We start from the raw sequence: 13,523 nt of genomic DNA, 5'->3' as shown, positions 1-13,523 counted from the left end.
AGTGTTGCTTTGGCTGTATGCTCAGGATTACTGACATGTTGGAACCTAAATCTTCTCCCTCCAGTCTAAGGTTGTTTGCACTCTGAAGCAGGTGCTCAAGGATTTGCCTATATTCAATGTTGCCTTTATCCTTACCAGTCTCCCAGTCCCTGCCACTGAAAAGCATCTCCATTGCATGATGCTGCCAACACCATGCTTTACAGTAGGGATGGTATTTGACAGATGAGCTGTGCCTGGTTTCCTCCAGACATGGCACTTTGCATTCAGGCCAAATAGTACATTTATCTCATCAGACCACAATCTTTCACCTTATACTGTCTTTTACATGCCTTTTTGCAAACTCCAGGCATGCTGTCATGTGCCTTTTTCTCAGGAGTGGCTTCAGTCTGGCCACTCTCCCATAAAGGCCAGATTGGTGAAGTGCTGTAGTCTTGTCCTTCTGGCAACTTCTCCCAAGGAACTCTTTCAGTCTCTACAGCACTTCACCAAGAGTGGTCATTGGGTTCTTGGTCACCTCTTTGATCAAGGTCCTTGTTGCCCGGTTGCTCAGTTTGGTTGGACGGCCAGCTCTAGGCAGTCTGGGTAGTTCCATATTTTCCAATGATGGAGACCACTGTGCTCTCGGAAACTCTCAACACTTTAGAAATTGTTTTATAGCCTATAGTTTCTGCTCTTACATGCACTTTCAACTGTGGGACCTTAGACCAGTGTTTCTAAATCATGTCCAAACTATTTAATTGGCCACATGTGGACTTCAAGTTGTAGGAAATATCAAGGATGATCAAAGGAAATTGGATACACCTGAGCTCAATTTGGATTGTCATAGCAAAGAGGTGTGAATACTTATGTAAATTTGATATTTCCTTTTCAATACATTAGCAAACATTTCTAAAAACATGTTTTCAATTTGTCATTATGGGGTATTGTGTGTAGATGTTTGAGAAGAAAAAAACTATTTATTATATTTTTTAATTCAGGCTGTAACAAAATGTGGAATAAGTCAAGGAGTATGAATACTTTCTGAAGGAACTGTAGATGGCTACCTACATGTACACCATTTCCCTTTGAAAAGTGTCTCCAGAAAAAAACAAGTGTCAGTCTAGTTCCTAACAGTTATTGCATAAATACTTCTGTACATCAATTTTAATCATCATAAATCAACATGGAGGACAGAGTTTAACATCCAGTAATACTTCCACAAGATCTGTTTTCACAGCTTATAAAAAAACAACAAAACAAAAAGGACAGAATGAAGAAGAGTAGTGACAGTTTTATTCCTCCACTGTGGTGCTTGGCTGCGATCCCTTGGATTTCTCCTTCAGCTTTTCTGCATAAAACTTAAACGTCTCCTGGAAAGAGGGGGTCAAAGAAGAAAGGTCACCCGATAGTTGCAGTTGAAGTCGGAAGTTTACATACACCTAAACCAAATACATTTCAACTCAGTTTACACAATTCCTGACATTTAATCCTAGTAAAAATTCCCTGTCTTAAGTCAGTTAGGATCACCACTTTATTTTAAGAATGTGAAATGTCAGAATAATAGTAGAGTGATTTTATTTCAGCTTTTATTTCTTTCATCACATTCCCAGTGGGTCAGAAGTTTACATACACTCAATTAGTATTTGGTAGCATTGCCTTTAAATTGTTTAACTTGGGTCCAACATTTTGGGTAGCCTTCCACAAGATTCCCACAATAAGTTGGGTGAATTTTGGCCCATTGCTCCTGACAGAGCTGGTGTAACTGAGTCAGGTTAGTAGGCCTCCTTGCTCGCACACGCTTTTTCAGTTCTGCCCACAAATTTTCTATGGGATTGAGGTCAGGGCTTTGTGATGGCCACTCCAATACCTTGACTTTGTTGTCCTTAAGCCATTTTGCCACAACTTTGGAAGTATGCTTGGGGTCATTGTCCATTTGGAAGACCCATTTGCGACCAAGCTTTAACTTCCTGACTGATGTCAATATATCCACATAATTTTCCTCCCTCATGATGCCATCTATTTTGTGAAGTGCAGCAAAGCACCCCAACAACATGATGCTGCCACCCCCGTGCTTCACGGTTGGGATGGTGTTCTTCAGCATGCAAGCCACCCCCCTTTTCCTTCAAACATAACGATGGTCATTATGGCCAAACAGTTCTATTTTTGTTTCATCAGATCAGATGACATTTCTCCAAAAAGTACGATCTTTGTCCCCATGTGCAGTTGTAAACCGTAGTCTGGCTTTTTTATAGCAGTTTTGGAGCTGTGGCCACTTCCTTGCTGAGCGGCCTTTCAGGTTATGTCGATATAGGACTTGTTTTACTATGGATATAGATACTTTTGTACCCGTTTCCTCCAGCATCTTCACAAGGTCCTTTGCTGTTGTTCTGGGATTGATTTGCACTTTTCGCACCAAAGTACGTTCACCTCTAGGAGACAGAAGGTCGTCTCCTTCCTGAGCGGTATGACGGCTGCGTGGTCCCATGGTGTTTATACTTGCGTACTATTGTTTGTACAGATGAACGTGGTACCTTCAGGCATTTGGAAATTGCTCCCAAGGATGAACCAGACTTGTGGAGGTCTACAATTTTTTTTCTGAGGTCTTGACTGATTTCTTTTGATTTTCCCATGATGTCAAGCAAAGAGGCACTGAGTTTGAAGGTAGACCTTTAAATACATCCACAGGTACACCTCCAATTGACTCAAATGATGTCAATTAGCCTATCAGAAGCTTCTAAAGCCATGACATTTTCTGGAATTTTCCAAGCTGTTTAAAGGCATAGTCAACTTAGTGTATGTAAACTTCTGACCTACTGGAATTGTGATACAGTGAATTATAAGTGAAATAATCTGTCTGTAAATAATTGTTGTAAAAATGACTTGTGTCTTGCACAAAGTAGATGTCCTAACTGACTTGCCAAACTATAGTTTGTTAACAAGAAATTTGTGTGATTGAAAAAAGAGTTTCAATGACTCCAACCTAAGTGTGTAAACTTCCGACTCCAACTGTATATGGTAATTTAGCAGATGCAGTTCATAGTAACAGATAAAGTCAGTATATGACAGTAAACAACCAAAACGGGTACAATCTACAAATTAACAGTGTGGGTGTGGACTGTGTTGGTGTATTTGTGTGTGTGTCTGTGTGTATATATCGCAATCGTAGCCAGGGCTCACTCCCCTTTCAACAAGTCCACCGCACCCCTGGGTCTAACTAATAGACTTTTCCATCCAATCATGGGCTCTTGTTTCATCTCCAAATCCTGATTAATACACAAATAAGGGATTTACACTTTTCCTCCCCTCCCACTAGTCTGCCTAATTAAGCCCTGCTTTCAGGCTGAAAAAAGTGGGGCTTTTTTGAGAAGGTGAGTGCTTTCAGGAGATTAACGTTTCTGTAACATTGTATATTCCCCTATTAACCGTGTAATTAAAGTCGATAAATAGCCGTGTTGGCGGGAGGGGCCTGACGCGGGCCGCGCTTCAAATCTCTCCTTATCTGCTCTCTCAGGAGACTGCTTTGTACTCCAGCTAGAACAGCAGTCTGAAAACAGAAAGGTGGAAGAGGGTGTAGAGAAGGGGGGCACTACCTGAGATTGGTTTGTTGAAACTTTAAAGGTGATTTGAGAGCTCTGAAGACTGTTCTCAAAAAAAAAAAGGAGGGGGGGGGGGTTATGTTTGACATTCCCCCCCATCTCTACTCTACTGTGGCAGTTTTGGAACGTGGCTGTACCTTTCCGACAGGTATTGAATAATGCAGTGAGCCTGTTATGCGAGTTCTCTCTGCATCTCTGTGGGTGGGGGGGCACGGCCTCGACAGAGCTTGCTCTGCAGGTGTATGCATGTGATTGCAGGGCAATGTAAACAACTCAAGTGGTTGACCTAGTTAGTGAGAACTCCTGAAGTGCAGTGTGACTACTTTGGCTGATTGCCAATTTGCCGGTGTTGTGTTAATGTACTATATTGTCCGATGATTCAAGTGCTGTAAATCCCTACCTCTCTTACCAGCTCATTACAACCTCACAGTACACAACTCACTGACAGAATTCTGTGCCAAACAAACCTATAGACGTGCACCTAAAAAACAAACAAGACCACTGCAATCAAAACAGATATCACTGTAATACATAGTAATGTGTAGGTTATGACTGCAGGCATAATCCAATGCAAGCCACAAAAACCCAGATAAAAGCAGAAACATGTAGAGCATGGAGCAGAGGCCTTCTGAATGGAGTCTCTCAGAGCAGGCAGACTGTTGGCTCTGATTACACCCAGAGCTCCCATCAACACACACACCCTGACAGACATTAGGTCACCAGTGGAAAAGATGCCAACCCCAGTTAGGGCTGGGGTGTGTGTGGCCCGGTACACTGCATGTGTGTGTGTTTTTGTTAGATTATCTGTAAGAGTGTGATTTGTTGCTCTGTAGCCCAGTAGACAATACAAGCCCTCATGACTAGGACAGTCTGGTGACATTGGTCAGGTTTGGATCTTCTTTCTAACAACCAAATGATATTTCTAGTCTAACACTCATGACAGACACACTGCTATACCATTGAGGTGGCAAGCAGAGCAAAGTGTGTGTGTGTGTGCGTGCTCACAGGTGGCTCAGTAAAGGGGACGGTCTCTCCTGCGTTCCTGTACAGCACGGCAAGTCTCTTCAGACACAGCTCATCAGCCTCCACTCCCTCCGTCTGCATCTGCTGGTACAGGGCTTTAGCCGACACCAGGTCGTTGTCCACACCTGGGTTTGTGTGTGGATGCATTTGCAAGAGTGAGACAAAGTTGATGCATGAGGTCAAAAAGTGTTGGAAATAATACATACAATAATACATGAAAACAGTGTTAATATTACCACTGTTACCTCTGACCTCTTCTTGACCACCAGGAGAACAGTGTTAATATTACCACTGTTACCTCTGACCTCTTCTTGACCACCAGGAGAACAATGTTAATATTACCACTGTTACCTCTGACCTCTTCTTGACCACCAGGAGAACAATGTTAATATTACCACAGTTACATCTGACCTCTTCTTGACCACCAGGAGAACAGTGTTAATATTACCACTGTTACCTCTGACCTCTTCTTGACCACCAGGAGAACAATGTTAATATTACCACTGTTACCTCTGACCTCTTCTTGACCACCAGGAGAACAATGTTAATATTACCACTGTTACCTCTGACCTCTTCTTGACCACCAGGAGAACAATGTTAATATTACCACTGTTACCTCTGACCTCCTCTTGACCACCAGGAGAACAATGTTAATATTACCACTGTTACCTCTGACCTCTTCTTGACCAGCAGGAGAACAGTGTTAATATTACCACTGTTACATCTGACCTCTTCTTGACCACCAGGAGAACAATGTTAATATTACCACTGTTACCTCTGACCTCTTCTTGACCACCAGGAGAACAATGTTAATATTACCACTGTTACCTCTGACCTCTTCTTGACCAGCAGGAGAACAGTGTTAATATTACCACTGTTACATCTGACCTCTTCTTGACCACCAGGAGAACAATGTTAATATTACCACTGTTACATCTGACCTCTTCTTGACCACCAGGAGAACAGTGTTAATATTACCACTGTTACATCTGACCTCTTCTTGACCACCAGGAGAACAGTGTTAATATTACCACTGTTACCTCTGACCTCTTCTTGACCACCAGGAGAACAATGTTAATATTACCACTGTTACCTCTGACATCTTCTTGACCACCAGGAGAACAGTGTTAATATTACCACTGTTACATCTGACCTCTTCTTGACCACCAGGAGAACAGTGTTAATATTACCACTGTTACATCTGACCTCTTCTTGACCACCAGGAGAACAATGTTAATATTACCACTGTTACATCTGACCTCTTCTTGACCAGCAGGAGAACAGTGTTAATATTACCACTGTTACCTCTGACCTCTTCTTGACCACCAGGAGAACAATGTTAATATTACCACTGTTACCTCTGACCTCTTCTTGACCACCAGGAGAACAGTGTTAATATTACCACTGTTACCTCTGACCTCTTCTTGACCACCAGGAGAACAGTGTTAATATTACCACTGTTACCTCTGACCTCTTCTTGACCACCAGGAGAACAGTGTTAATATTACCACTGTTACCTCTGACCTCTTCTTGACCACCAGGAGAACAATGTTAATATTACCACTGTTACCTCTGACCTCTTCTTGACCACCAGGAGAACAGTGTTAATATTACCACTGTTACCTCTGACCTCTTCTTGACCACCAGGAGAACAATGTTAATATTACCACTGTTACATCTGACCTCTTCTTGACCACCAGGAGAACAATGTTAATATTACCACTGTTACCTCTGACCTCTTCTTGACCAGCAGGAGAACAGTGTTAATATTACCACTGTTACCTCTGACCTCTTCTTGACCACCAGGAGAACAGTGTTAATATTACCACTGTTACATCTGACCTCTTCTTGACCAGCAGGAGAACAGTGTTAATATTACCACTGTTACCTCTGACCTCTTCTTGACCACCAGGAGAACAATGTTAATATTACCACTGTTACATCTGACCTCCTCTTGACCACCAGGAGAACAATGTTAATATTACCACTGTTACCTCTGACCTCTTCTTGACCACCAGGAGAACAATGTTAATATTACCACTGTTACATCTGACCTCCTCTTGACCACCAGGAGAACAATGTTAATATTACCACTGTTACATCTGACCTCTTCTTGACCACCAGGAGAACAATGTTAATATTACCACTGTTACCTCTGACCTCTTCTTGACCACCAGGAGAACAATGTTAATATTACCACTGTTACATCTGACCTCTTCTTGACCACCAGGAGAACAGTGTTAATATTACCACTGTTACCTCTGACCTCTTCTTGACCACCAGGAGAACAATGTTAATATTACCACTGTTACCTCTGACCTCTTCTTGACCACCAGGAGAACAATGTTAATGAAATAGTCAGGTTCCCTGTAAGGCAGGCAGAACAGCAGGCCTGAAGTACTTCAGAATGTCGTGTTTAGCTGAAGCAGAACCAGTCATTAGTGAACATGTGTTCCTGTTCTCCAAAAACACCTCTCAGGTTCCAGCAGACGCCGTCTGCTCCCTCTCGCCCGATGCATATTTGATTTGCTAGCTAATGACGACTTAGCTACAGGCCAGCAAGCCGAATGACGCACCCTGCTTAAGTTGCCTCACTATAGCCTAGACAGGCCAGGGAGCCGAGCACCTAACTGATATACCGAAGCTCATTGTCCTGACCTCTTCATACAATGTGTGGCGTACTCTACCCAACGTCACTAAATTGTGTGATTTGACTGTATAGTACAAAATACAGTAAGCAAAATTACAGTAAAATACGTAAGTTGGATCATTTATATAGAGTATTTCCTAAATATGAGTGCATTATGTAAAATGCTCTAGTCCAGGGGGTCACCATTATTTTATTTTGGGGGGGGACATAAAAAAAACACAATTTGGAAATCTATTCCAAAGTATTCCCACGCATAGTAGAGAGATATATGTGATCGTATACAAACAAAAGCAAGGTTTGAAATGATTATGTTCAAGTCAATTATCTGTTTGGGCTTCTTGCGTTAAATTTGCGCTCTACAAGCTATTTGTAATTATGTTCCAGCCCCCTGACCATTCATTCAAGAAAAGAAAAGAAAAGTCCCTCGTCTGAATCTAGTTGATGATCTCTACTCTATTCTGAGCGTGGCTTTACACAACGTTTTACCATAGCACTTCATCAGGTAGGGATACAACGTCTCCTTCTCTGTGAAGTCAGGGATGAGAGTCATCAGGGTCTTGATCTTGCCCACCTATAACAGATAGACAGAGTTAGATAAATGCCATCAAGTCATAACACCCCTTAAATGATAATACTATAGGGATGCAGGTAACCTGCGAATAAGAACGTTGGGCCAGTAACCGAAAGGTCGCTGGTTAGAATCCCTTAGCAGACTAGGTGAAAAATCTGTCGATGTGCCCTTGAGCAAGGCACTTAATCCTAATTGCTCCTGTAAGTCGCTCTGGATAAGTGTGTTTGCTAAAAGACTCAAATGTCAAATGTAATGATGATGCATTTCTCCAGGCACTTTAAATGAAGGCAAATAATAAATAAGCCTTTGGTTCAGATATGATATAGTGTGGTTGAAGGAGATGGTTTTACCTGGCCTGGTTTCTGGGCCAGCCTGGACATGTAAGAGACCAGAATCTCCTTCTGTTCAGCCACAGCATTACAGCGCTAAAGAAAGAGAAGAGGGACAGGAGAGATCAGAGTCATGACTAACCAGGTTTCCATCCAACCTTTTATGCGAGCAAAGTACATGTAAAAAAAAAAAAAAAAATTATTCAACAACAGGAGTGATGGAAAATTATAATTTGTCGGTAAACTTTCCATAGGTCAAGAAATCCGAATACGCTAGACAAGGTGGGATCTTTTTGTGTCTGTAAAATTAATTATGTGAGAAATGGTGGTGGATATAATAGCCATCATATTGAAGTAAACTTCAGGTCATGCGATATTGCATATAGTCCTCCCACTACTTGGGAAAGCATGCAGTTTATTAGGCTACATATAACAAGTTATGATGAACTTCACAGGGTGGTGAAAGTGTACGGTGATGAGCTTGATGCTCCTTTCCAATAAATATCCAGGGTCTTATTCTGGTGACATGATGATCGATGCTTGCTCTTATCCATATTCTCATCATGTAGGGAGCCTACCCATACTGTCTGCAATATGTTGGATGGAGCACAAGTGCCAAGACCAGTGGGCACATTCGCTATAATGCAACATTTGTGACAAAACCATCAGCAGAGTTGAAAATGCGATGGAAACGCATGTAACTTGCTTTTTTGGTGGGGTAAATTTAACCGCAAAAGTTATTTTTAAGTGCACTACGTTGTCACACACAGCCTTTCCTCAACAACAAGCAAATTTGATGGATAATATCTCATGTTGGAAAATTCAAGAATATTCGCCAATTGGATAGAAACCTAGCTAATGACTGTGCAGAAACAAATGCAGACATGCAAATGTGCAACCACACACAGCAATTCAGGGACTTGTAAAAAGGGTACATGTACTGTAGGAGTGCATCTCTGCTTGTGAACAGGGTTCTACTTGCTGTGCCGTGCGTGTTTTGTGTCTTAAGTGTTTTTGAATTGCTTTAGGCCTTTTATTATATGCCCTGCACTCCAGACAGCGCTCTGCAGTTCTAGGTTCATTACACCGCCAACAGGGTGTCAGCCAGATAACTACTTATTTCTTTATCAAATTTAAAAATGTACAGTGCCTGTTCACTTTAAAGTATAATTATCTACACTTAGCAACATAAAGGGGCTGATTGGAATCTGTCCTACGCTGTAGCATTCTAGGGGGTAATTTACTTCACCACCTTTACTTTCTGTCATTAGCCAATTACCAGAGGCAGGAAGTGAGGTAGGGGAAGTAGCTCTCATAATGAGGAAAGAATGAGTGAAACCAACCAAGGTTCAAACCTACGAAAGAATGTATGTAAACAGGCTCTTTATCACAAAGCAGCCATTTTAAATTCAGGGCTACGATTTAGAAATACTTGTTTATATAAAACAATTAAGAGGGATTTGCTTTGGGCTAAAGATGTAACCTTAAAAAAATGGTAAGAAGTAAAGACTATGAAAAGTGTGAGTGCCGCATTAAACCCTGCCGTGCTCGGAGTCTTCTCTGGGTTCAGTGGCAATGAGGTCACATTACAAGCCATTCGTGAACGCCGTGTTTCTTTCCTTGGGTGGAATTAAAAGCGGCGGCCTCGGAGGCTTTTAACCGCAGCGCGGTGTAGCAGCGTATTAAACAGAGGGCCAGAGTCACTCAGCGGCAGAATGGCTTTAGTACAATCAGGCAATTAGAACAACACTCCTCTTCTCTCCAGTCGCTCGCTCTCTCCGCTAGGACCCGTTTTATCCAGAAGCCAGACTGGCCGTGACGCAACCCCCTGTATCCCTGATCCCAGACGAGCATACTCCCTCACGGCTGCTTAAAAGCTCTGGATAAGCAGGGAATGTCAGAATATCTCTACCCCCAACCCCCCACCTCCCAGAGCAGGTCTAGGAGGACCCTGCCTCACTGACTTCTGGTCCGACTCACTTCTTAATGACTTCATTCAACACACTTGTCATCTGCCTGGTTAAAAGCTTTTCAGAGTTTAGCTAACAGTTTCTTCTAGAATAGAATTGTTCCTCCGTTACAATAAACCTGGAAGAGGCCTGCAGAAATACCAGCCAAGTTGCTAAATATGCTCAAGTAGATGCATATTACACGAAACACGGATTCTTCTAATTTGGCTTTAATTTCTTATGAACTTAGAGTAGTATCTGTGTTCATTTCCGTGTCTCCGTTGGAATCAGCCATCTTGTTAATCATTGAGCAGCAGTATAATTACATGTGAATTCAAGGGGAACATGATCTGGAGGAGAGTGGCACCAGAAGGTCTCTTTTGATCCTTCTCCCTCTCAATGTTCCTGTGGCTCGAGCTACATTTAAATTACATATAACTGAGCAAACCGATCCATCTTGCATATTTTCAAAGTACATTATACTCATCAACCTTTGTGATGCGAAGGTGATCTATATTTCAATGTGACTGAGGGTGATTTGAAGTCAAAGTATGATAAATAACCTTTGTCTTCATTCAGATTGTGGATATATCGATATGTGCACGGAAATCAAAATATACTTATAAACACATTATTATACAACCCTTTTGCATTCAGAACAACCTAAATTTGGCGGTTGTCAAAAGCTTTCCACAGGGATGCTGGCCCATGTTGATGCCAATGCTTCCCACAGTTGTGTCAAGTTGGCTGGATATCCTTTGGGTGGTGGACCATTCTTGATCCACACGGGAAACTGTTGAGCATGAAAAACACAGCAGTGTTGCAGTTCTTGGCACACTCAAACCAGTGCACCTGGCACCTACTACCGTACCCTGTTCAAAGGCACTGTTCAATATTTTGTCTTGCCCATTCAATTGTCTCAAGGTTTCAAAATCTTTCTTTAACCCGTCTCCTCCCATTCATCTACACTGATTGAAGTGGATTTAACAAGTGACATCATTAAAGCTGGGTGTAGACTACACAACTTTCAAAATGCTAAAAATGGCTGAGCCTCTTACATTAAAGGACCAGCTTTCCTGTAGTGTTGCTCACACTAAACCATATGGGACAGACGGGGTGGTCGTGAGGGTTCTCGATACCACGCTGTCCCGCGAAAACAATGTGATTACACTTAACGTAGCTACAACAAGATCTGGCTCAAATCAGCCGCAAACGTTTTCAGTCAAATATTCACGCTTTCCATACGGAGTTCAAATATATAGCCAACATTTTAAATGGAATTACATTGCTTGTGAAATGTCAGCGCTGTAACGATTTGACACTTTGGCAAGAACAAACGCACACTAGTAGTGGTCATCGCTCCTGCTCAAGAGTCTACACATTCTGGGTGATGAAAAACAACTTCTCACTGGCTTCTTCTCTGGCGAGCTCTCATTGGCTACTGCTGATCATCGTGCTCAAAACGTGTTGTTGCACATCTCACACTACAAGAGCACTGCAGATTTTGTGCCGATAAAATAAAACATGTTTGAAAATATGGGGATGTCTGGGACTGCTCAAAGACGAGATCGGTAGCTCTCAGATTGAGTCTCTGACCCGTCGGTGACGACCACGCACCCCGAGTAGGCAACTACATCAACATTTTGTCCAGGAGCTCAAAAACTTGTCTGGGACTGCTAAATCCAGGCAAAAATCATGTTTGCGCACACATGAACAGACACACAGAGAGAGAAATAGATAGAAAGCCAGACACGAGAGCAACACCCACAGACTTAAGGAATCATAGCATTCACCTAGTCAGTCTATGTCATGGAAAGAGCAGGTGTTCCTAATGTTTGCCCACACATGAACACACACAGAGACAGAGAAACAGACAGACAGACAGACAGACAGGCAGCCAGCCAGCCATGAGAGCTACACACAGAGACAAATAACTCAAACTGATTGAATGTAGTGGATGATGTCACTGGGTGAGTGGGATACGTACGGCCAGCATGAACTTGGCGTCCTCTACCATGTTAGCCTCCAGCAGCTGTAGGAAGAGGTCTGAAGCAGCTCTGTACGATGAAAAGTGATTTGCCAGCCTCTCTGCCATGGCACTCACTACACAGAGACAGGATCACAATCAACAGAAATCTCACTCAGCAAGGTTAATGAGAAGATTGATCTTATAGGGTATACAGGTTGGTACACTGCTTGCTGATGGTCTGTTCCAAGAGTATCAACTACTGCAGTAAATTCTATATGAAAGCGGGGACCGTGTTGGACATTAAAGACACATTGTCTGAAGGTGGGGGCGGGTGAGGTTATACAGGTGTCTGTGTTCCTTACATTTATCCAGAGCAGCGCCATTGTTCTCCTCCAACACCTTCCTGAAGACAAAGGCCATGCTGGCAGCCGGACCCTGAGGCCCAGCACCCTGTGTGTAGATAGCCTCCAAGCCCTCCACTGCAGAGTCCAGGTCTCCACTGACAGAGAGAGAGAGAGACAGAGAGAGAGACAGAGAGAGAGAGAGAATATAGGCATTTCGCTAGGTCAAAAACAGAAAGAAACTAAGAATCCAATCTCTTCACTGAGACCTCAATGTATCCGCTGGGGGAAGTAGCAGCAGCAGGACTTTCTGGGAAAGAAATAACCAGTAAAACAAGACAGTAACAGAGATAGAGAGGTCGATGAGGGCATACAGGGAGGTATGATTAAATATTCTCTAAATATGCGAGGAGCATCCCCCTCATCATTCGTCCAAACACAGAAAGAGAAAAACAAAGTGCATCAAACTATTAACGGCTGCATTAGCATTCTCTCCGCTAACAGTGGCGTGGGGGTGTCATCCCCGCCTAGCTCCCAGGGCCAAGACGCAGGACGATAGGACAGCGGAAGTGAAAAGGCGCTCTCTCCCTGCTCTCTCGCCTGCCTGGGCCTGTCAGGAAGAACTCTGACCCCACCCCCACCACGATTGGCCTAAGCAGCTGTGACACGTGCGGGGCGGCACGATTTGAGCCGAGCTGACTGGTTAAGAGGGAAGGGTCCAGAAAGGAGCGCCACATTTAGAGATGGACCTCTGTAAATTATTCAGACTCAGTCACAGCGATCACAGTGGATTCAGGCACAGATTAAATATTCATGTGGGCTGGTGGAGAAGGAGAGGAAAGGATGTAGAGGGAGGGGGAGAACTAGAGGAAGGGAGGAGGGAGAAGGGTTAAGTGTTAGCTTGTTGGGGTCCCAGGTTAGGTTGTTCATATTTGGTGAGTTTAGCCTATTTGGTAGTGGCAACCTCTTCATAAACATTCCTCTGTGTGATCACATCAATGTTAACCAGGACATTGTGTGTCCTGTATTCCCCTAGGGTATTGTTAACCCTCTGGGTATTAGAGGCCAGGGTATTGTTAACCCTCTGGGTATTAGAGGCCAGGGTATTGTTAACCC

General features: G+C 43.0%; 1 protein-coding gene across 1 annotated transcript in view; it reads right to left on the bottom strand.

Annotated features, from left to right (window-relative positions):
- Positions 1-1,098: 1,098 nt before the first annotated feature.
- Positions 1,099-13,523, bottom strand: part of lrpprc (leucine-rich pentatricopeptide repeat containing) — a 72,084-nt gene continuing 59,659 nt past the window's right edge. Inside the window, exons 33-38 of the mRNA XM_071409406.1 lie at positions 12,429-12,565; positions 12,085-12,200; positions 8,170-8,244; positions 7,735-7,819; positions 4,581-4,723; positions 1,099-1,349 (exon numbers count right to left, since the gene is read on the bottom strand). Of these exons, the coding sequence (XP_071265507.1) occupies positions 1,272-1,349; positions 4,581-4,723; positions 7,735-7,819; positions 8,170-8,244; positions 12,085-12,200; positions 12,429-12,565 (634 nt within the window). The 3' untranslated portion in view covers positions 1,099-1,271. The remainder of the gene's footprint in view (positions 1,350-4,580; positions 4,724-7,734; positions 7,820-8,169; positions 8,245-12,084; positions 12,201-12,428; positions 12,566-13,523) is intronic.

This window comes from Salvelinus alpinus, chromosome 7, assembly GCF_045679555.1.
Source record: "Salvelinus alpinus chromosome 7, SLU_Salpinus.1, whole genome shotgun sequence".
Taxonomy (NCBI): Eukaryota; Metazoa; Chordata; class Actinopteri; order Salmoniformes; family Salmonidae; genus Salvelinus; species Salvelinus alpinus.
The sequence above is the reverse complement of the archived record's forward strand: the minus strand, read 5'-3'. Positions and strand labels throughout refer to the sequence as shown.